Source organism: Tauraco erythrolophus, chromosome 2 (genome assembly GCF_009769465.1).
Source record: "Tauraco erythrolophus isolate bTauEry1 chromosome 2, bTauEry1.pri, whole genome shotgun sequence".
Classification (NCBI taxonomy): domain Eukaryota; kingdom Metazoa; phylum Chordata; class Aves; order Musophagiformes; family Musophagidae; genus Tauraco; species Tauraco erythrolophus.
The window spans coordinates 51,425,146-51,446,676 of NC_141466.1; the positions used below are offsets into that span (position 1 = coordinate 51,425,146).

A 21,531-nucleotide genomic window follows, 5' to 3' on the forward strand; every position below is an offset into this window, starting at 1 on the left:
AGCCCTCCTTTTGTTATTAATATATTTATAGAAAGACTTTTTGTTATCCCTTACGGAGCTGGCTAGTCTAAGTTCCAATTGGGCTTTTGCCTCCCTGATTATCTCCCTACATGTCCTAACTTCCTCCCTGTATTGATTCCTGGATGCCTGCCCATTCTTCCAAGACTTGTAGACATCCCTTTTTCATCAGGTATGTTTGAAGGTTTAGAGCAAGCCACAGTAAACAGAAGGCACCAGAATTTATCAAGAATGCACATCAGCTGTGAATTGTGCCATTGACTTGCCTGCCTGACTTAATTATAAAAGATTTCCGTAAAATGGTTGTTGACAATAAAATGAGGCAACAAAGTTCATTTGGTTTTCATAAAATGAGTCATATTTTTTTCTGCAGACTCTGGACTGTAGTTAGCTAAGTGAGATCTAGAAGCTCCTGTTTATATTTTTAACATTCGCTCTGTTCTGTTCTTGAGAAATGCATGTGAAAAGAGAAGTATAATAAACTCTGGCTTGATGAATGCACACAGAGATATGCAAAATCCACAAATTAGAGACAGCATGAAAAGCAAGCATTTCCTTTGATGCCCTTTACTCCTTCATCCATATGAACGCATAAGTAAGTGCATACACACACAGCTGCAGTAAATGTGATTAATCAACTATTTTTTTAAAAAATAGTGATTAATCAACTATTTTTTTAAAAAAGCAACACTCACTTTTACAATTCTCTTTTTATATTAATACTGCAGTAAGGCAACAGTGCAACAGTGAATGTTACTCCAAAACTGCTGGATTGGTCTTTTTGGGCTTACTGGACTTATGCAAAAGCTTCAGCACCACAGAGCAGCGTGTTATTTAGTGAACTTCTGTGCTGTTAAGTGCTTCCTGTGAGCACTGAAATTGATTCGTATTTTTCTTATTATGTGTGTAGTTCAATGCTACCACCTCTTCAAACGCTACCTAAGAATATAAAGTAACTTCGGGAGAGTATGATACAGTATGAGTTCCTTTTAAGGTATTACTGCTTGGCAATTTTAAACCAAAGCATTAATATTAGAGTTCTTTCCTTTCAAAATGTCATTTGAAATAAAAACTAGATTTCACACTCTGCAGCAGTTTCTACTCTACTGTTTTGTTTTGTTCTGTAGAGTTTTTTGATTTAATTTTATCTTCATAATATTGACTATGATCTTCCAAAAGTACGTTAGGCAGTATCACTGTCATGCTGTCTCCTCTCATCTCTTGACAAATATAAATGTTTGTGTGCAAACATTCTTTGTTTAACTAAGAGGAAACACAGTTCTTACGCTGTGTTTGAAAGTTTTTTTCAAAATCTTTATATCTTTTACAAAGTTTAAATTCTTCCTTGTTATTCCAAAGTCAGAAAATCAAAATAGTTCACATTTGTGGCTTTTTTTGTGAATAAGAAAGTGATTCTTATCACTTCTCAGTATTCTGAGTGTTAATTTTTCTCCGTGTTAATTTTATTTGGTTAATGTTTCTTCTCATTGCATATTTCAGTTCAGTATTATGACTGCATTACAAATTTGTTTGTTTTGAAATTATCTATTGGATTTTACAAAATACTGATGTTGCTACACAGATTATAAACTAAAGTCAGCGTTACTAATATATTTACCATATAATGACAAGTAAAATGGTATAGGTACAAAGATACGGCGGCATTCAGTGACAGGAACTTGTATTTCTTGTCAAGTCTGACTTCCTACTTCGCTGATACTGACTTTCTGACTTTTTTTCTTTGGTAGGAAATACATTGGGTGTCCTTTTCTCTTCCTACCATATCACCTTTTTGGAATTGTTGCACTCAGGCTGAATTCACTGAACCTAGACTATGTGGATAGCGTTGCTACACTTCTTCCTTTATGGCTTTTGGGTTTTTTTTTGGTAAAATTCTCTTGAACTCACAGTGGTGGGTCAGTGCTGGCCAGCAGCCAAATGCCCACCAGCTGCTCTCTCACTCCACCTCCTCGACAGGAGAGGGACAGAAAATAGGATGAAAAAGCTCCTGGGTCAAGATAAAGACAGGGTGGTTTTCTTACCAAGTAAAATCATGGGCAAAATAGACTCGACTTGGGGAAAATTAATTGATTTTATTGCCAATTAAAATAGATTTGGGTAGTGGGATGCAGAGATAAAAAAATCAAACCAACAGGTTTTCCCAGGCTGAACTTCACTCCTTCGTTTTCTACTCCTCTACCTACCCCCAGAGCTCTGCCCTGCGGTCGGTCGGTTACATGTTCAAGTAAGACGCGTTACCCTCCAAGTTTCAAATCAGGGAATTTGTTACCCCGCTGCGTGCTGCAGATGTCAGTGCAGCTGCCTGCAGGATATTTACTTGAATTTTTTGCAGCAATATGTACTTGGCCTGACCTTGTTTTTTTTTTCATGCATCGGGACAAATGTCTTTCCACTTCTGTCACCAAATCAATGTCCGTTTAGGGGTCAGGAATTTAAAGAACTTATTATTTTTTAAAATTATAATAATATTCACTACCTGATTATGCAAAAGATTACGAAGTGAAGCACATCTGCTGTTTCAAGTGCTTTCATGTAATTTCATAATTAATGAATTTTTAATAATTTTTAAGAGTCTGAAGTAATTAATTATTTGTTAACTTTATATGTACACTCACAGAAAATATTTGTGATTAAGCTTTGCTCATCAATGACTCCAAAATTCAGTGTTTCTATCAGTACAGTGTGGCAAAAAAAAAAAAGATTTACTGTCTTCTGTAAACAGTTTGGTCACATTTATAAGTGTTTGATGTAGTTGTGAATGCTATGTTACAATGTAGTTTAGCATAAATAATGAAAAGTCATTAGGTGGTGTGACTGGGCTAGAAGGAGAACATCAGTTCATTTCAAGGCCTAATGCAGATATTAATGAAGTTTGGAAAGACAAATTCGTCAGCCAGAGACTGAAAAGTGACTGCATCTAATTTAAACATATATGGGCATATCCTGAAAGTTTCTTCAGTTTTTATCATAGGCATTTTTCATCTGGAGATATATAGAGATATAGATATATGAAATACATACAAATTTTTGTATGTGTGTCTGAACTACATTTTCACATACAGTCCAATATGACCATTGTAAGAGTCTGTTTCAGCTTTTGAACAAAGCAAGCATAACCTATATGTCTCTCTGTGTGTGTATATATGTAGCTCAGCTATGTATGGCAGAAGGATAGTGAAGTTCTATACGATAGTTGTGGGTTTTTTTTAGCTCCCATTCAACTCATCATGGATGTATTCCAAAACAGAACTATATTCAGGAATACTTATTTTGAATGTTGCTGGTGCATCCAAATACTGTGTGATGGTAGATCTGTATAAATACCCTAATATTAAAGCATTACTTTTGAGGAAAGTTTTATGTGAGTTGACGGGTTTCATGAATTTCTGAGCATTTTGTAGAAAGTAGCTGGTCTAAATCCACAAAACAAGCATTTTCTTTAGTACTCTAGTTCTATTCTAGTTTAACTTAGTTTCATTAAATTTAAACTATTGAGCTTTAGCTCACTTAAAGATAATCTAGAATTTAGGATTAAAGTTAAATGTAGAAATCCAGAATCTTCAAATCAAGTGCTAAATTTAGAACAAAACATCCAGTTACTGCAGAATTTCAGAAGAATTTAAGAATGATGTGATAGCTGAATCTTGACTAAAACTTTTGCATATGTGTATGTGTATTAGTCTATTTTAATATATATAAAATAGGCCTTTATGTATATCAAATAAACTATTATATATATCGTATATATATCATTTATAATAGTCTGCAGATAATGGGAGAAACTGTCTTTATAACAGTAGGGTAGGAGTAGCAGAGGTACCAATCATTTTCAGTCCTTAGGAAGTAGTAAATAATGTCTAAAATATTGCAGGAAATAAGGGGCAGAGGATTTCAGGAGACATTGTTGTTCTTATACATTAGAACTCTAAACACATTGGTTTGCTTTGCAGCCATGCTCCTGTGACCTTAAAGAAACGTTCTAATTTTACTGTGCTTCAGTTCCCGATTATTCCTATTGTGATCATCCTGAGAGGGTTTAGTCAGAAATCAACGATCATAACATTTTTTCCACAATGAGACCTCAGGTTCTCTTGTAGTCAACTGTCTGCAAAATCTTTGACTTGAGTAGAGCACCTCATAGTACTGGAGGTGAGTAGGTAGCACTAGCTGTTGTATTTTTGGTAGTAAATTATTTAAATGTGGATTGAGCTTGTGAAAAAAAAGTAAAGCTGCTGGAGTAAAGAACAAGAAGAGCAGAGAAATAGGGCCCTGGGGAAGGGAGGATTCTGTCTATCAGGAAGGAAGAACTTGAAAGGAAATGCACGTCCTTTCTGGGAAACTTGCTTAAGCTGCAGGCACTCTTTTTCTTCATTTCTTTTTTTCTTTTTATTTCTTTAAAAAAAAATCTCTTTCTCTTATGCATGCCCTACCCCTTTGCTTCTGGACCCTCATTCCTCAAGGTCTCTCCTGTTACTGGACTCCCTTCTTGTGCTTTCTCTGACCTTCATGAGCTATTGCTTCTCCCCTGCAGAGCTGGATTTTCCTAACTTCATGAGTGCAAAACGGTATCATTCCTTCCCAGGGACCGATCTGTGGTCATTAGTGCTGCTGCAGATTGTTAGAAACAGGAAACATTGTTTGATGGACTGAAGGATGGGTGGGGAGGATAGAGGCAGACACTGTAAGTCTTTATTAAATATATGGATTTTCCAGATACAGCAAACAGTAAGATTTTGGCAACAGTGTTTTATATGAGTGATTCATATGGCTGCTCACTTATCAACCAAATCAGAACATGTCCCTGTCCAGACAATGTTTTCTTCAGTGTTAGTGTTGAGAGTTTTATGGTCAGTTCTCTTGTTCACTTTTTCCCAGCACGTTTTTATAGCATAAAATCCTTAGCCTGGTTGACTGCTTACTTGATTTCTTCACCTGTCCTGCATTTTCATATCCATCAGGCATAAGCTTGATGTTTGCTTGTACGTCAGTCATTGGCATCAGCGTTATTTCAGGTACACAAGAGGAAGAGTTATAATGTTGGAGGTAATTCTGCATCTCGTGATGTTGGCCAGTCTGGCATTGTGCTAAAATAGTGATCTGAAGCAACACAAGCATCAGCTGCCTCCAACTACATTACAGTAGTAGATACATCTATAGGAGTTAGTTTGCTGCAGTTACTGTTCTGCTTGATACATGCATGTTCTGGTTGTGCTCAGATTAGAGGCCACAGATATTAGCATTCGTTTCTGACAAATGGAATCAAGGCTGCAGACCATGCATGCAGGTGACATACAAAGCAAACTCAATATCTGTTTCCTGCGTATCATGGATATGAAACTGGGGAATACCTCTGCCCTGTAATAGGAATCAAGTTCCATTAAAGCCGAGATATCTGAAGTTCTGCATTTAAAAAAGCTCCTTGTGCAATAATGTGCTATGCCTTTAATTAAATTCTGATATTTTAATACATGTGTCTATACACATATGTGTGTGTATATGTGTTCTCTCCTGGTTAGCACATATTTATAGATGATGAAGACAGTCGCAAAGCCCAAGACTATATTTAAAACAGAGAAATATGCTTAATGTATCACCTAACTGAATCCAACCAAATAGTTAAGATCCAGATATGTATGACGTATTAACATATATTAATGTATCTGTCTATGTGTATACACACACAGTTCATCTATTATATCTACATAAGCAGACATTTCCCTACTACACTATAGCAGTTTTATAAAATTAATTTCTTTGTAGAAGTTATGTTCATGTGGTATATAAAATCAAGTTGCCCACCAAATTATTTATTCAGGTTGTTCAACTGGTCTTGCCTACTCTTATCCATTGTTGGTGTGACTTGACCCTCAAGATATTCTTCATTCCCAGTTAGAAATGTTCATACTGAGTTTTTTGTAGATCAACAGAGATGTTGATTTCATTTTAACTAATGTGCTTTCCGTGACTGGTGGTTCTTTGGTTTAAAGTAGCTGTTATTTGTCACACTGACAGGTACATCTACTGCGAAATGCTGGCGATGAAGTTACCATCACTGTTCAGTACCTCAGGGAAGCTCCATCATTTTTAAAGCTCCCATTAGGTAAGAGGAAATTAATGGATAGGAGTAATTTGTTTTCCCCTTTGCAGTACTCTCATAATGACAGTGACAGAAATAGGAATTCAATCCTTGAGTGTTTCACAGGAAGAAATAGAAAATTTTGTGTGTACTGTATTGCTTAACATATAAGAATCTAATGTATACTGCATGACTGCTTTTCTACAGTTTATTCAAAATAAAACTGAAAAACTCATTAAAATGCAGTACAATTATGGGTGATATCTGAAAATGTTTCTACAGAAGTTTTGCCTGAATACAATAAAAAAGTGTTTAGAAACATTTGAATCATTCATTCACACTGAAAGGTATTTTCAGGAATTTACCAAACAAATGGATAATATTAATTGTGCATATTTCATAAATTACTTTGATATTTTAACCATTTTTGTCAGACAGCAGAATTATGATGTGACAACTGAGTAGTTTATAGTAAATTCTTTATGAATAAAGCAGATGAGGGAAATTTTTGGTTCTTCTGGTTAGCAAATACTAATGTTCAAGATACTCACTTGAAATCAATGTTGCAAGTAGAAAACTATGCATAATATTTCAGCTACCTTAATCAGACCAAATAATTTTGCATCGGTTTATCTTACATTTGATTCTCTTTCCAAATTAAGCAGAGTTAAGCTCATCTACGTACTTGTTTTTTCTTGATTTCAACAGAATCATAGCTCTCATAGGTCTAGCTCTTGTCATTAGGAAAGTGTGATTTCATCTAGATTCTTCCACCTATTTAAAAGCAAACTTGACAGGCCTCTGCTAAGCTGAACTATATATTTCATGCTAAAACCATAATTTCAGTTCTTAACTGTGTATGATTTCCATTTGAAAATGGAATCTAAATTCGAAGAAATCTTATGTTTACATTTGGAAATCTTTGTCTGGTCACTGTTTCTTATAATGAAACTTAAAGTTTTGTCTTCCTACCTTTCAGTGAGAAACAAAGACAAATAAGTTGAAACACCACCTTTACTCCATCTCTTTTCTCAGACTCAACTTCATTCCTGAGTCCTCTACCTCCCCTGCAAGTGGTGCAGGGGGATGGGGAATGAGGGTGTGGGGTCAGTACACAGCATTCCTCTCTGCTATTCCTTCCTTCTCACACTTTTACCCTGCTCCAGCATGAGTCTTTCCCATTGGCTGCAGTCCTTTACAAACTCCTCTAGTGTGAGTCCTTCCAATGGGCTGAAGTCCAGGAAGAATCTGCTCCAGCGTGTTCCCTCACAGGCTGCAGCTTCCTTCAGGGCACATCCACCTGCTCCAGCATGGGGTCTTCCATGGGCTGCAGTGTGGGTATCTGCTCCAACATGGTCTTCCGTAGGCTGCAGGGAAATACCTGCTTCACCATGGTCTCTCCGTGGACTGCAGGGGAATCTCTGCTCCGGTGCCTAGAGCACCTCCTCCCTCTTCTTCACTGACTTTGAGGTTCATGTGATTTTCTTCTCACACTTTTTTCCTTACTCCTTTCTCTGTTGTTCAACATTTTGCCTTTTCTTAAATAGTTCCCCAGAGGTTCTACCAGCTTGGCTGAGAGGCTCAGCCCCCTTGCAGTGGGTCTGGTGGAGCTGGCTGGAACCAGCTATTTCCAGCACAGGGCAGCCCCTGACCATCTCAAACTCCTGGAGCCACCCCGCCCCCCAGAACCTTGCCACCTACACTCAGTGCACAGTCTATGAGAGACAGCTGCCACCTTCACAAGGAGTTCACACAGGTCCAGGAATATTAGTGCCCTCTTGGTACATCTTGGAAGAGAAGAAGAACTTAGCTAACTGACTCCTGTGTTACCTTTCTCACCAGGAGGCACTGCAGCCATTCCTGTCTCGGAAGCTGAGATCATGCATTGTTTCCATAAAGTGCTATTTCTGGAAAGAGGAAGCAGTGATTAGCATGAAGAAGCAAATCAGGTGTCAAAAATTATAGAAAATAAGCCTGGTTTAGCGCCATACTCTAAGGAGAACAGCAGTGGTGAGACAAAATGCCCCATTTCAAGAAGAGCTTTTCACAAGCCCGTGCACAAAAGGGAATTCCAGTCATGAAGCATCAGTGACACATATACCAAGCTAAGTAACAATTCTGCTGTGCAATACAGTACTTTCCAGCTCACACTGCAGGCAAGATTGAAGTGCATACATGCATAAATCTGAAGTATCCTGGCCTTTCCTAGCATCCAGAAGACTCAGGCACGTGGTCCCCTACCTTCAAGCATTCAGTCAGACCAGCTGCTATGCTGGCAGTTTTAGTACTGTGGTGTGTTCACTTCAGATGCAATCATACTATCTCTTCCTGTTAACCAGTGTTTTTACTATTTCTTATCTGTACCTCATAAGGAGTAGCATCTGCACCCACTGCTTCCTCCTCATGCTTCTTCTTTCCCTACTTTCCCTTCTTTCCCTTTCCATGCCATGGCTAGCAAAAACACAAGGTCTCACAAGAGGGAAATATCTGCCTCCAGTTCTCACAACATTTTTCTGGTTGCTTCACTCTTTCATGGATTGTGAAGAACAAATGCAGGATTTGGCATGGGTTTAGACATGGATATTGATTAACCAGCACTTAAGGACAAGACAATGACTGCTCGTTTCTGTGTTTGGAGGAGGCCCTAAGCCAGGGTGATATGCCAGTATTGATTGTTGTCTCTTTCACAGCTGCCTGGGACTCTTGGCCCTTACTGGACTATTATGAGACTGTCCATAATAGTAATTAAATGATGGCAGCAAATATTCTTTGCCACAGGAATTTGATTAGCAATTTTATAAAATATTGCAGAATGCTCGGTATAATTTTGCATAGGGTAAATACTGCTTTCTCAAAAATCTGTCAGGCCTGAATCAAAAGTTAGCATGGACCAGTAGGGTCATTAACTCTCTGCTTCCTTGGGTTTTCTAGCTCCATGGTTAGCATGATTCCTCATCCTGTAGCCTCTGATTTGCTCTGAAGTCAATGTCAGCTAGAGAGAGGATAGATTTGTATTTCTGGAAACCAAAGGAAGGAACTTCCGGTTTTGGAGCTGGGTCAGGAGGTTATTAGTGGCTATGAGGGTTATTTGTTAACCTCTTACAGAATAATTACGGCATCAACTCTTGGTTATTGACATTAAGGATTCTCTGGAGCTAAGTCTGTTACCCATCCCAGAGGTGAGTAGGGCTTGTAGGGCCCTTTTAAATAAGATACACCGCTGCTCAGAAGATTCTTCAGGACATTTTATGATAAAACAGGCTCTCTCCAGAATTTTTGATCATTATACCAAATTATCAGAATATTCTGAAGTCGCAAATTAAAAATTGCCAGGAGTGTTCCTTTTATTTTAATTTTGTGGTTGTTCTAGAATGGGCTTTTTTGTCTATTGGTCGTTGTCTATGACATAATTAGCAAATTAGATAAATGAGATTTTATTTATATACAAGAAGCCTCTGGTATCATTCAGCAATGTTGATCATAAGATAAGTTGTTGTAAAGGATAAAATCCTGCTCGCTACTTGCTGTACATTGATTTGCTGTCTTGCGTTTTGGGGCTTTTGTTTCTTATTTAGAGATTTGGTATAATTCGTTGACTAAAATAAACAACCACATGTTGATGAGACTCTGATTTGACCAGAACTTTAGTAGAAACCTTTCTAGGTCTAGAAAGCTTAAGGCTTTTAAAGTTAAAAATAAAATCCAAGCTTTATGAAAATAAGTAGTAGAATACCTAATTTATTTAATTGAAAAATCTCAGTGAATCTGTCAAAAAGAATATAAAAGGATTTATAAACAACACCTACCTGTACCCCTGCAAATGAGTTCTTGCCTTAAGTTTAGTGTCTGCCAGCTTGGTGATTTCCTGAGTTACTGCTAGCTCTGCAAAATCCCCTGTGATCCTTACAAAGTTTATTTCTCTCACCTCAGCACCTTTTTCCTGCTACCCCCAGGAGCATCTCAGTCTCTTTTGTGAACTGTAGACTCTTATATCCTTGCTCTCTCTCTCTCTCTGACCCCTTCTCACCTTACAGGGTAACTTGGATTTTTTTTATCCTAGCATACTCAGCTATTGGTCAGGTAAAGATCAGGCCATGATCTTCTTCTGACCCACAGGATCCTCCTGACTCAGCCTTCTCAAAAGAAAAAAACTGACACAGCTGAGAATAAGCAAATTAAACAGATGAAGCCTGTAAGAGTATAAGTTTGCATTTCTCACAGGCTGTCTAACTATGATTTCCGTGGGATAAAAGGAGAGCTAGGAAATAATGATTGGTGGAAATCTCAGAACATACCAAATACCCTTTTTTCTGGCATCAGTACCCATCGGGATAATGTATTGTACTCACGGAGGAGAGAGTTACCTGTAGCAGATGTTTTATTTTACATAAACACTTTGTTTTGATAGTCTTTCTCAAGCTAATGTTCCAGAGTTTGGACTGGTACCTAACACTTGATGTGAAGTCTCATCTGCTTGGGCAAGGACTACAGTAGCAGATGGTACAAGATTCACTTTATGTTAGTATATTTTGTATCATGTATATCATGCGTGTGTACATACTGTGTTTTGTTCTGAGAACAGGGAGGACAGGCTACCCGATTGCTCTAGGGCTGCCATATGGGGAGACAAATGGAGCTCCTTGGAGAGATAAGAGCACTGCACCTTCCATGAAAGCAATTGAACATATACAGAGGGAGCTTCTAAAACACTGAATGAGGCCATAAAGGAGTAGCCCGTTAATGAGTGAGGCAGAATAGGCAGGGAGCAGATTAAAAGACTTGTGAACTTGCTTGCAATCAAGTGGTGGAGGTGCCATAGCCTAAGAGAGGCTGTCTAGTTTACTGTGACTCAGAAAACAAAAGAAAGCTGCTGAACTGAAAAGCAAGTCTGCAGGGATACTGTGGGAGAAGAGAAATCTGTTCCTTAACCTTTTATTCTTATCTTTCCCATGCAATGGATGTCAGTTTTTTCTACTTTAAAAAAAAAAAAAAATTATTATAATGTAGTTATTTTGTATTATGGTAAAACCTGGATTTAGAGATTTGAAAATACCTAAATTTGTGTCTTTTGATATGCTCAAACTGCTAAAGAGGTGGGATAATTCCACTTTAAGAATCTGATTGACTCATGGACCTGTCATAGGTGTCTGCTGCCAGAGACTGTAGGATTCTTCAACAGGCAGACTGTTCAGCAGATAATTTAATGATGACTTTTTTATGTCACTGCTTTTATATAAAAAAAAAAAAAAAAAATCATCTGTTCCAGCAAGTCACTGTGGTCATCTATGAATCTGAACATAGTCTACTGTACATATATAGTAGCTATAAAATGTCATAGCTAGTTAGTAGCTAGTTACGGAAGTCAGCACTTGAGTTAGGCCCATACAAGCAAAGCATAACGGTTTCTTCTGCTGACATCATCTAACACTGTACAGAAAAGACTCCAAATGAAAACATGCTGAAACTTCAGAGTTCAGATTATAATTCTGAGACCTCAGCACTGAACTGACAGAGATTTATTACGGAGAAAATGACCTTTTGTTGAATTAAGATCCATTTTGCTAAATCTTTCAGATATGTGCAATAGATACATACAAAAATATATGATTAAAAGTGACTTTTTGACTTTTGTGATGTTAGACTTGACAGACCTATTAATGTGAAATGATTTACAGGCAATTTCAGGTGACTTCTTCAGATGGAAAAATGAGTTTGCAGTGATGATAAATATAATGCTGTGAAATTGATTTTATGTCCTTTATTGGTAAGACCAAGTGCTGTCTGACAGTAATTTTGTATTATTGGTGCTATATGTTAACATTTTACATTTAAGCAAAAGTTACACAATGATTTGACTTTGTGCTGTTTCCATTATTGTATGTTACAAAAGTATTAAGATCTCTTGGAATCACTAACTACTAAAGCAAGATCATGATGCGTAACTGCTAAAGGAAGAGATATCTTAAAAATACAGCTGTAATCTTAACAGATGTGGATAGTATCAACATTTCAAGATTCATAGATTCATAGATTCATAGATTTCTAGGTTGGAAAAGACCTTAGAGATCATCGAGTCCAACCATCCCTAATCCCCATTAAACCATATCCTCAAGTAGATCATCCACCCTATTCTTAAACACATCCAGGGATGGGGACTCAACCACCTCCCTGGGCAGCCTATTCCAGTGGCTGACAACCCTTTCAGGGAAGAAATACTTCCTAACATCCAACCTGAATCTCCCCTGATGAGATGAGTGTTTGCTTTTAATTTCTCAATTTGAGAAGGTGCATCATTCTTGAAAGTAATTGGCATTTCAAGAAAAAGATATCTTCATTAATAAAATATATGTATATGTACAGTTAGTTTCTGTATGTTAGTTTCTGTTATGCCTGAGAGTTTCTTGTTAGCTTTGTTTATAAATACAGTCCATGGTTATACTCTGAGGTGAGGCAGCACTTAAGAGCAAATGTATTCATTAAATTAATGGAATTTGTGTAACTGAATTTCTTACTTGGTTTTGAATATTTCATTCTCAGTGAAAAAAGGCTTAATCTTCCAAACAGTTAAGCATATAAGTAGTTCCCGTGAGCACATCCTCTATAAAATGACATCTAGCTACTTTTTTTCTTTCTAGACATAAAGCATAACATATGGTAAGACATATTTTATTGGCTATCATTCTGAAATGCAAGTAGTACTTCTCGCTTGGTTTGGTAATTTGTATTAAAAATTCTTCCCATATTTTACAGCTGGAATAGATATTGCCTGATATATACATATATTTTTAACATAAGCAATTAGTTTTCATTATCTGTTTTCCAGGTTCCCCTGGACCATCCAGTGATCACAGCAGTGGAGCTTCATCACCTCTCTTTGACAGTGGCTTACATTTAAACGGAAACTCAACTAACACTGTAAGCAAATGAATAATAAAAACATGGTGTAAGCTATGCAAGTTCTCTTCCCATTCTGAACTTCGAAATTCTAGTGTAGGACTGTAAGACTACCATAATTTTTTCATTGTCGTTTCATTGATTGATTGATTGATTTTTAAGTGCATATACTGTAAAATTTTGTAGTTACAAAGTAGGCAACATGGGGCCCTGGGCTGCTAGGTTCTTACTCTGAGACAACTAAGAAGCTTGTAGGAGTGAGCACAGAAAGATTTAATCATTGGTTAGGCATGAATTCATGTAAACTTTTTTCATATTTTGGTAAATTGTAATATTGTACTATTGAATTTAGTCCAGTTAGAGATGCTGAAACATACATGGAATTCAGAAAATAATGTAAAGTTGAATTATTGAAGCAAACTTTTGTAACAGGAAAGAAGGGGAGAAAAATAGAAAGAAATAAAATGGGAAAGCAGACTCAGGGAAAAAGAAGTGTGTTTCTTCAATCAAGAGGATATTTGATTCTTTTTTCTATGGTGAACAGCTATGATTGAATTAATTGCAGTAGTGTGAAAAAAAAGAAATTCCTTTCTCCAGGAAAAATGCTAGTCAACAAAGCCAAAGAAGATATTGCATGTCTTAGTAGGCAACAATGTTGCTCTTTAAAAAATGAAAATTGAAGATGTAAATACTAGCTGTACAAGGACATGGACCTTTATGCTCAGAGCTTGTTTAGCTCCTAACAAATTGCAGCTGTAGTCTTTCAGTTGGATATTAAATTTTACAGAAGGAATTCCCAGTGAATGGAGTGAAGGATTCTCCACTCCTCTATTTTCCTTTTTCTTTCCTACTCAGCCAGAGATGTCACTGTCTACTGCTTACTGTACTTCTCCCAAGCTTTGCACTTTTTTTGAGCATTATCTCTCTAAACTAATCCGAAAGGCTTGTTTGCATCTGATAAATATATATATAATGTATGATAATATAAATGTATTAAATACATACAATAAATAAATTAATAGAAATATGCTTTTCTGTGCTGATACCTGTACCTGAGTGCTTGGGGTCCAAAGTGAGCATAGATACAGAAGGTTTCATGTTTCTTTGTTTTTAATTATCCAGATAATTATTACCTTTAATTACCTTGTATGTTGTCTTTAACTAAAGAACCCTAATCTGTCCTCAGAGTCCAGCGTTCTGCAATGCCTGTCTACCAGGTGCTCTGCAGACAAAGAGCCTGTATTAGAAAAAGAGGGCTATGGTCGGATGATTGCCCGTGATTGCATTAGCATGTTTTAGGAAAGTAGTGCCTATTAAGTGCTGGAATGAATGTGCCATAATAATTTTCAATAATCATTATGATTGTACTGCGAGAATTGCACACTTTCGATTCTATGCATTGTAAAAACATAAATAAGTGGCTGGAGTTTTGTAGACTTGTAACAGAGTAATTTGGAGTTAGTTTCCAAGGTAGCACACAAAAGACTGTGCATAAGCTTGAAATATAAGTGGACAAACAGAAAGTAAAAAAAGGGAAATACTAAGGTACTAGCTTGTTTTCATACAAAACTTAATTTCTCTGAAGCTTGACATGAGGAGCCTAGATATGCACCAGACACTATGACCTAGAAGTGAACTAAAGCAAAACAAACTACGTTATAACTAGCCTAGTAAAAAAATCATTGTCTCCCTTCATAGGAAAAAAAAAAAGAAAAATTGCCAGATTATTATTGTAAAATGCTAAAAAAAGGTTCTGAGTATTCTGAGCGGGAGGGACTGGCTTTGGAGATGGTCCGCTGGAGTTGTGTGGTCAAACTTTTCTCAGAGTAAGCTGTGACTATAACTGAGCTGTGATCAGATCTTCAAAAGTGGTTATAAATGTGTTTCAGCTACTATCTAGGTGGTGCTTCTACTTTTTTAATTAGGTATTTTATTAGATATTTTCATTTGTACAGTAAAGGAAGAGCAGAACCGACATTTCTTATAATGATATTTCCCAGTAAGGCTAAGGATATTTAAATCCTTTTTTAATGTCGCTTTGGTAGAGAAGCCTGACTTACTTTGAATATTGCATCTTGTAAGTTTGTGTTGCAGTTGTATGTACCTACCACAGTCAGACCCATGCCATATTAAACAGTGCACGTTTATTTATGAGTGAAAATACTGCTCCAAAAATCACACAATGTAAAGAAAAGGACAAGAGTGAGAGGTAAGGAATTATGCCAGTTTTACCAAGATGTGATTCAACATGTCTGTTCTGAAAAACAATAATATAGAGACACTTGAGCTAATGCTGTGTTCAGACTGTAACATTCACATGAAATAATAGAATATGTTGTGGTGATACTGGCTTGTATCATATAGACAGTAGTTTAGCTGCGTTAACATAAAGCTGCTTCTGCCTAATATGATTATGCCATTTTCAGTTCTGGTGCTAGCTTGATTCTGTTAGATATATCTTTATCACCCCAGCTGTGAAGCATCTGTTATGTGTGACGTGATACCATCTTCAGGATTTATATACATCCTCTCTATAATATCAGAGCAGTTTGCAGAATAACACTGTAACAGGGTTGTCTGGAACACAAAGAAATGAGCTGAAGTGTTGTCTTCACACCTCATTATTTTATGCTTGGGCATTGTGACAAATACTGTAGAGACTGATAGTGGCAGATACATTCATCTATATCTTAAAAGTGGTTTATTAAACACAATGTGAAGGTTCAGAGGGGAACTGAAAACATTCAGAGGAGGTGGTCTCTAGGCTAGTGATTACAGGTTGTTTACCTGTTTACAAAACAATGAAGAAAATACTGTAGAGATATTCTCCTAGATGTCTAAATATCCTAGATGTACAGAGAAATTGAGGGTGGGGAAAAAAAGAGACTGGAAATAAAAAAAAATCCTATTTAAGACACCATTGAATAATACGATAGTTACTATGCAAAGGGAGAATGCAGTAGGTTTTCATTTGTTTGAAAATCCAGCTTCCCTGAATTGTCTGAAATTGATATTGTAATAAGTGAAGTGAGACTAGAGTAAATAAAGATTTTCTATGTGTTCATACAACTCATTTAATTTTGATAGTGTATGATTAGTTTAGTTGGTTAAATGAAACTAAACAGGCACTTAACATTTTCTAAATTGCTTTAAAATATTTTTTCCCTGGTGGCTTTGCTTCATCTGTTAAATTAAAGAGTTTTGCTTTAAAAAAGACATTGCCTGCTTCATCACCAAGTAGTTTTTAAAAAAGAAAAACTACAGATGCTCACCTCTTGGTGGGACCGGTAGGATCCTGAATCTTTATGTCTATGGCAGTCCTGGTTCCATAGATAGAGAATGATATGGCTCAATCCCAAGTATGTAGAGGCAAGAAAGGAAGAGGATCCAAGAAAGGGAAGTGGACATCCTCTTATTGAGAGTAAAAGCTATTCTGATGGATACTTAGTGGAGTATGTGACCAGACCATTGAATTGAGATTGAATTGATGCTGTACATCTGAAAGCTTCAATAGTTTTATTTTTTTGAATGTTCCTGTAGTGTCTTCCAATTTAGTATAAACACACTGTTGATCGTTCTTAAGTTTTATTTTATTCTTCATTTTTATCATCCTGTAGCTCACTTTGGAGGAGAAAAGTTTTCTGATTTCAGATCAATGCTTTTTCTATTAAAATGGTTCAGTACGTGATACCGATAGACTCTGCCAACTCTTGATCTGAAAATCATAGAATCATAGAATCATAGAATGGTTAGGGCTGGAAGGGACCTTCAAAGGTCATCTAGTCCAACCCCCCTGCAAGGAACAGGGATATCTCCAACTAGATCAGATTGCTCAGGGCCTTGTCCAACCTGGCCTTGAACGTCTCCAGGGATGGAGCATCCACCACCTCTCTGGGCAACCTGTTCCAGTGTTCTACCACTCTCATAGTAAAAAATTTTTTCCTAATATCCAACCTGAACCTACCTCCCTCTATTTTAAAACCATTACCCCTTGTCCTATCATAACTGGCCCTCCTGAACAGCCTCTCCCCATCTTTCCTGTAGGCCCCCTTGAGGTACTGGAAGACCGCTATAAGGTCACCCCGGAGCCTCCTCTTCTCCAGGCTGAACAGCCCCAACTCTTTCAGCCTGTCCTCATAGGAAAGGTGCTCCAGCCCTCTTATCATCTTCGTGGCCCTCCTCTGGACCCTCTCCAACTGGTCCATGTCCTTCTTATGTTGGGGGCTCCAGAACTGGACGCAGTACTCCAAGTGAGGTCTCACAAGGGCAGAGTAGAGGGGGAGAATCACCTCCCTCGACCTGCTGGCCACACTCCTCTTGATGCAGCCCAGGACGCGGTTGGCCTTCTGGGCCGCAAGAGCACATTGCCGGCTCATATTGAGCTTCTCGTCCACCAGTACTCCCAAGTCCTTCTCCTCAGGGCTGCTCTCGATCCAATCACCACCCAGTCTGTATTTATGCCTGGGATTGCCACGACCCAGATGTAGGACCTTGCATTTGGCCTGGTTAAACTTCATGAGGTTGGTACGGGCCCACCTCTCCAGCCTGTCAAGGTCCCTCTGGATGGCATCCCTCCCTTCCAGCGTGTCAACGGCACCACACAGCTTGGTGTCATCGGCGAACTTGCTGAGGGTGCACTCCATGCCACTGTCCACGTCACCGACAAAGATGTTGAAGAGGGTCGGGCCCAACACGGACCCCTGAGGGACGCCACTCGTGACCGGTCTCCACTTGGACATTGAGCCGTTGACCACTACTCTCTGAGTGCGGCCATTGAGCCAATTCCTTATCCACCGAGTGGTCCATCCATCAAACCCATGACTCTCTAATTTAGAGAGAAGAATGTCGTGCGGGACAGTGTCAAAAGCTTTGCACAAGTCCAGGTAGATGACATCCATTGGTCGACCCTTGTCCACCGATGCTGTCACCCCATCGTAAAAGGCCACCAAGTTGGTCAGGCACGATCTGCCTTTGGTGAAGCCATGTTGGCTGTCACCCACCACCTCCTTGCTCTCCATGTGCCTTAGCATGGTTCCCAGGAGAATCTGCTCCATGACCTTGCCAGGCACAGAGGTGAGGCTGACCGGTCTGTAGTTGCCCGGGTCCTCCTTGTTCCCCTTTTTAAAAATGGGGGTTATGTTCCCTCTCTTCCAGTCATCGGGGACCTCGCCAGACCGCCACGACTTCTCGAATACAATAGCCAGTGGCTTGGCAACTTCATCCGCCAGTTCCTTCAGGACCCGCGGATGGATCTCATCAGGTCCCATGGACTTGTGCACCTTCAAGTTCCTCAGATGTTCTCGAACCTGGTCTTCAAGTACAGTGGGCGGTGGTTCATCCTCACAGTCCCTGCTAGTTCTTTCCACAGCTTGGGTGGTAAGACAAGAGGCTTTACCATTGAAGACTGAGGCAAAAAATTCATTAAGTACCTCAGCCTTCTCTATGTCCCGGGTAACCAGAGCACCAGTATCCTTCCGGAGGGGGCCTACATTCTCTTTGGACTTCCTTTTGTCCCCTACATACCTATAGAAGCATTTCTTGTTGCTTTTTATATCCCTTGCCAAATTCAATTCCTTCAGGGCTTTAGCCTTCCTCACTTGATCCCTGGTCACTCTTACAGCTTCTCTGTATTCCTCCCAGGCTATCTGTCTCCGCTTCCACCCTCTGTAGGCTAACCTCTTCATTTTCAGTTGGTCCAGGAGCTCCTTGCTCATCCACGCTGGCCTCCTGGTCTTTTTGCCCGACTTGTTCTTCGTCGGGATGCACCTCTGCTGAGCTTGGAGAAGGTGCTCCTTGAATGTGGACCAACTTTCCTGGGCCCCTTGTCCCTCCAGGGCCACCTCCCACGGCACTTTGCCCATCAGGTGCTTCAAGAGGCCGAAGTCCGCCTTCTTGAAGTCTAGGGTACAGAGCTTAAAATCCACGATCTTCTCACTGATTAGGAAAGCAATGTAACTTTGACTACGAATTCACGGTGTATCATTTGGCAATGTACGTTCATAAAATGTAAGTAATGTAATAACTACAAAAAAAAGCTCACTTAGAGATACAGCACTGGTTACTCTCGTGAAAGTAAGCATCACCATGTCTTCCATTTATTTGCTGAAGAGAAATTTAAAATAGATGAACGCAACTACCTACATTTAGATATTCTGGACTGCTGCTGTGCTGAGGACCTTTATGAAATGAGATAAACACACTGCAAATAAGTGTGCTCTTTTCTGTCAATTAATAAAACATGAAGTGACTGTCCCCTTTCCACCTTTAGGGGAAAATAATCCAAATTTTATATTTCTGATTACACCTCTTAGAAATCGAAGAAGTAGAAGCTGGAAAAAGCCTATTAAATAACATCTTCCTACTCCATTACTATAGAATTCTTAAGGAAATCCTTTTGATACCGAATATTGAAACTGTTTAATTTAGATTTAGCTGTTCAAAAGTGCTGTTTTTTTTCTAATTCTGATTAGAGTTGATTGGGACTTTCACTATGATATTAAGGAAGTGAATAAAAGGTATCTTTAGAAGTCTTATACTTGTATTGATCCCCACTGTCACTGCTAATCCTTTCAGCACTTATTTCTTTTAGTATTTAACATCTGATTGATCAGGTTAGTCATTTCTTCTGCACAGAATTTAAACACTTGTTTAATTTACCAGTGAGGTTTAAGTCAAATGTGGTTTCAGAATTTATTTTTTTAAACTTTGAGATTTAACAAAAGCTGGTAAAAGGAAATACGGCATTGAAAATATAAAGAAAATCTTACCAGCTGCTAAATAAATGAACTCTGAACATTTGCTGTTCAGGACATCTAATACTGGTTTTAAAAGTATTCACTTAGAACACTGAAAATTAATCTGATATTCACACACTGTCAAAGAAAGTGACTTCAATTTTTGAAGTGAGGCTGGCCTAAATCCAAATCTATTTCCACTGGAAAAGAAGTCAAAAGACTAAGAAAGGTCAGATAAAAGATTATGGCTTTGTTATTTATCTTTCAGAAAAAAGTGCAGGGGTTATCACAGTGGAACTAATATTCCAAGTAGAAAACAGTAACTTGCATTTGTTAGATATCTGGTTTCATTTTTTAATTATACTTATTTTCCCTATACATAACCCTTTCATGTGATTGCATTATTTCTTTTAGTTATTATGAATTTTTTCATTTAAGTTTGCAGCAGCAGCAGCAAGAAGAAAATAGCTTAGGAGATAAAGCCCAATTTATTCATTTTTTTCTAATTTCAGATAAAAATTGGGTCATTTTATTTATCCTTATGCATTTCTTTTTTGTAATTTTAATTACACTTGCAATTAAATTATTTTGAGTTTCTTTGCTTACTTGATGGATCGTAGGGGGAGCAATTTGTCTGACTAGTCTCCAGCAATCTGCTTTTGGGAGAGTTGTATTGCTCTGTAGGTTGCACTGAGTGCATTGAGTGCCTTTCATTTCCACAGATAGACAAGGGAGTTTTGGGGAGCAGTGTTATTTATTAATGAATAATGCTCTTCTGTTTGGCCTACGATATTCAGGAGTGTAGAATGAGAGCTGTGGAGGAATTAAATTTGGATTTGATTCTTGGACAAAATCACCTCTCTTTTTTCTCGTAATATCTGTTCTCCTCAAAGGTGCAAAAAGGACCCCTTCAGGTCAGAGCTAGATTATAAAGAGAAGTTCAAAATTTGAAACTCTGCTGTATGAGTAAATGAAATTATGACCATTTCTCACTGGTTGCCAACATAGTGAACAGAAAGAGAAGCCATCTTTCATATGTATTAGGAGGGAATATCAGAAATGCTTCATTAGAGGGAAATACATGTGATGGCATTCATGAGATTGAAGACTAAATGAGGAGGCTGAAGTTTTAGAAGAAATGAAAGCAAGCTTTTTCTTTTCTTTTTTTTTTTTTTTTTTTTTAAACTACTATTGCCCCACATGAGTGTTCCATTACTGTTTCAAATACCAGGCCTAGTAATGATCAGTGTGGAAACAGAGTGCCGTATCGTGATGACTTGTTTCTAGATTTGATGTTAGCATAGATGAACTCCAGCAGTTCAGGTACGTGCTATAAATGGCTTATAGTGAAAAACAATAGTAAAATTGAGGCAATGAGTTCTCCCACAAAGTTGCACCCAGTGTCATTCCATAAGTTCCTGCAACACATTGACACTGAGATCCTAGTTAGTGATACAATTGAGAGTCAAGCCTTGGATTTATCCTGAGGGATGTGCAGACTGTGGAGTTCAAACAGTTTCCCTAACCTTGAGCTAATTTTTCTAAGCAAGGATAGCATGTCCCATTTGGGCATATGAAAGGCTGCCAAAAGCTGTCTAACAGCTGAAGTTTGGGTACACTTGCATTTATAGTGTGACACCATAATAATCTCAACATTATATTTTGTTCTATTCTTTTCCTTATATACCTTTAATGTTGGATTTTGATTTCTGACTGCTTTTATAGTTGAAGAAGAGTCATAATTAATTCCTGCTTTTTGTGCTGAGATTTAATATAAACTGCTCTGGC

General features: G+C 38.1%; 1 protein-coding gene across 1 annotated transcript in view; it reads left to right on the top strand.

Moving 5' to 3' along the window:
- The window catches only part of SNTG2 (syntrophin gamma 2), a 304,188-nt gene that overhangs the window by 190,204 nt on the left and 92,453 nt on the right, over positions 1-21,531 (top strand). The window contains exons 8-9 of the mRNA XM_086608352.1: positions 6,052-6,139; positions 12,939-13,030. Coding sequence (XP_086464478.1) covers positions 6,052-6,139; positions 12,939-13,030 — 180 coding nt within the window. The remainder of the gene's footprint in view (positions 1-6,051; positions 6,140-12,938; positions 13,031-21,531) is intronic.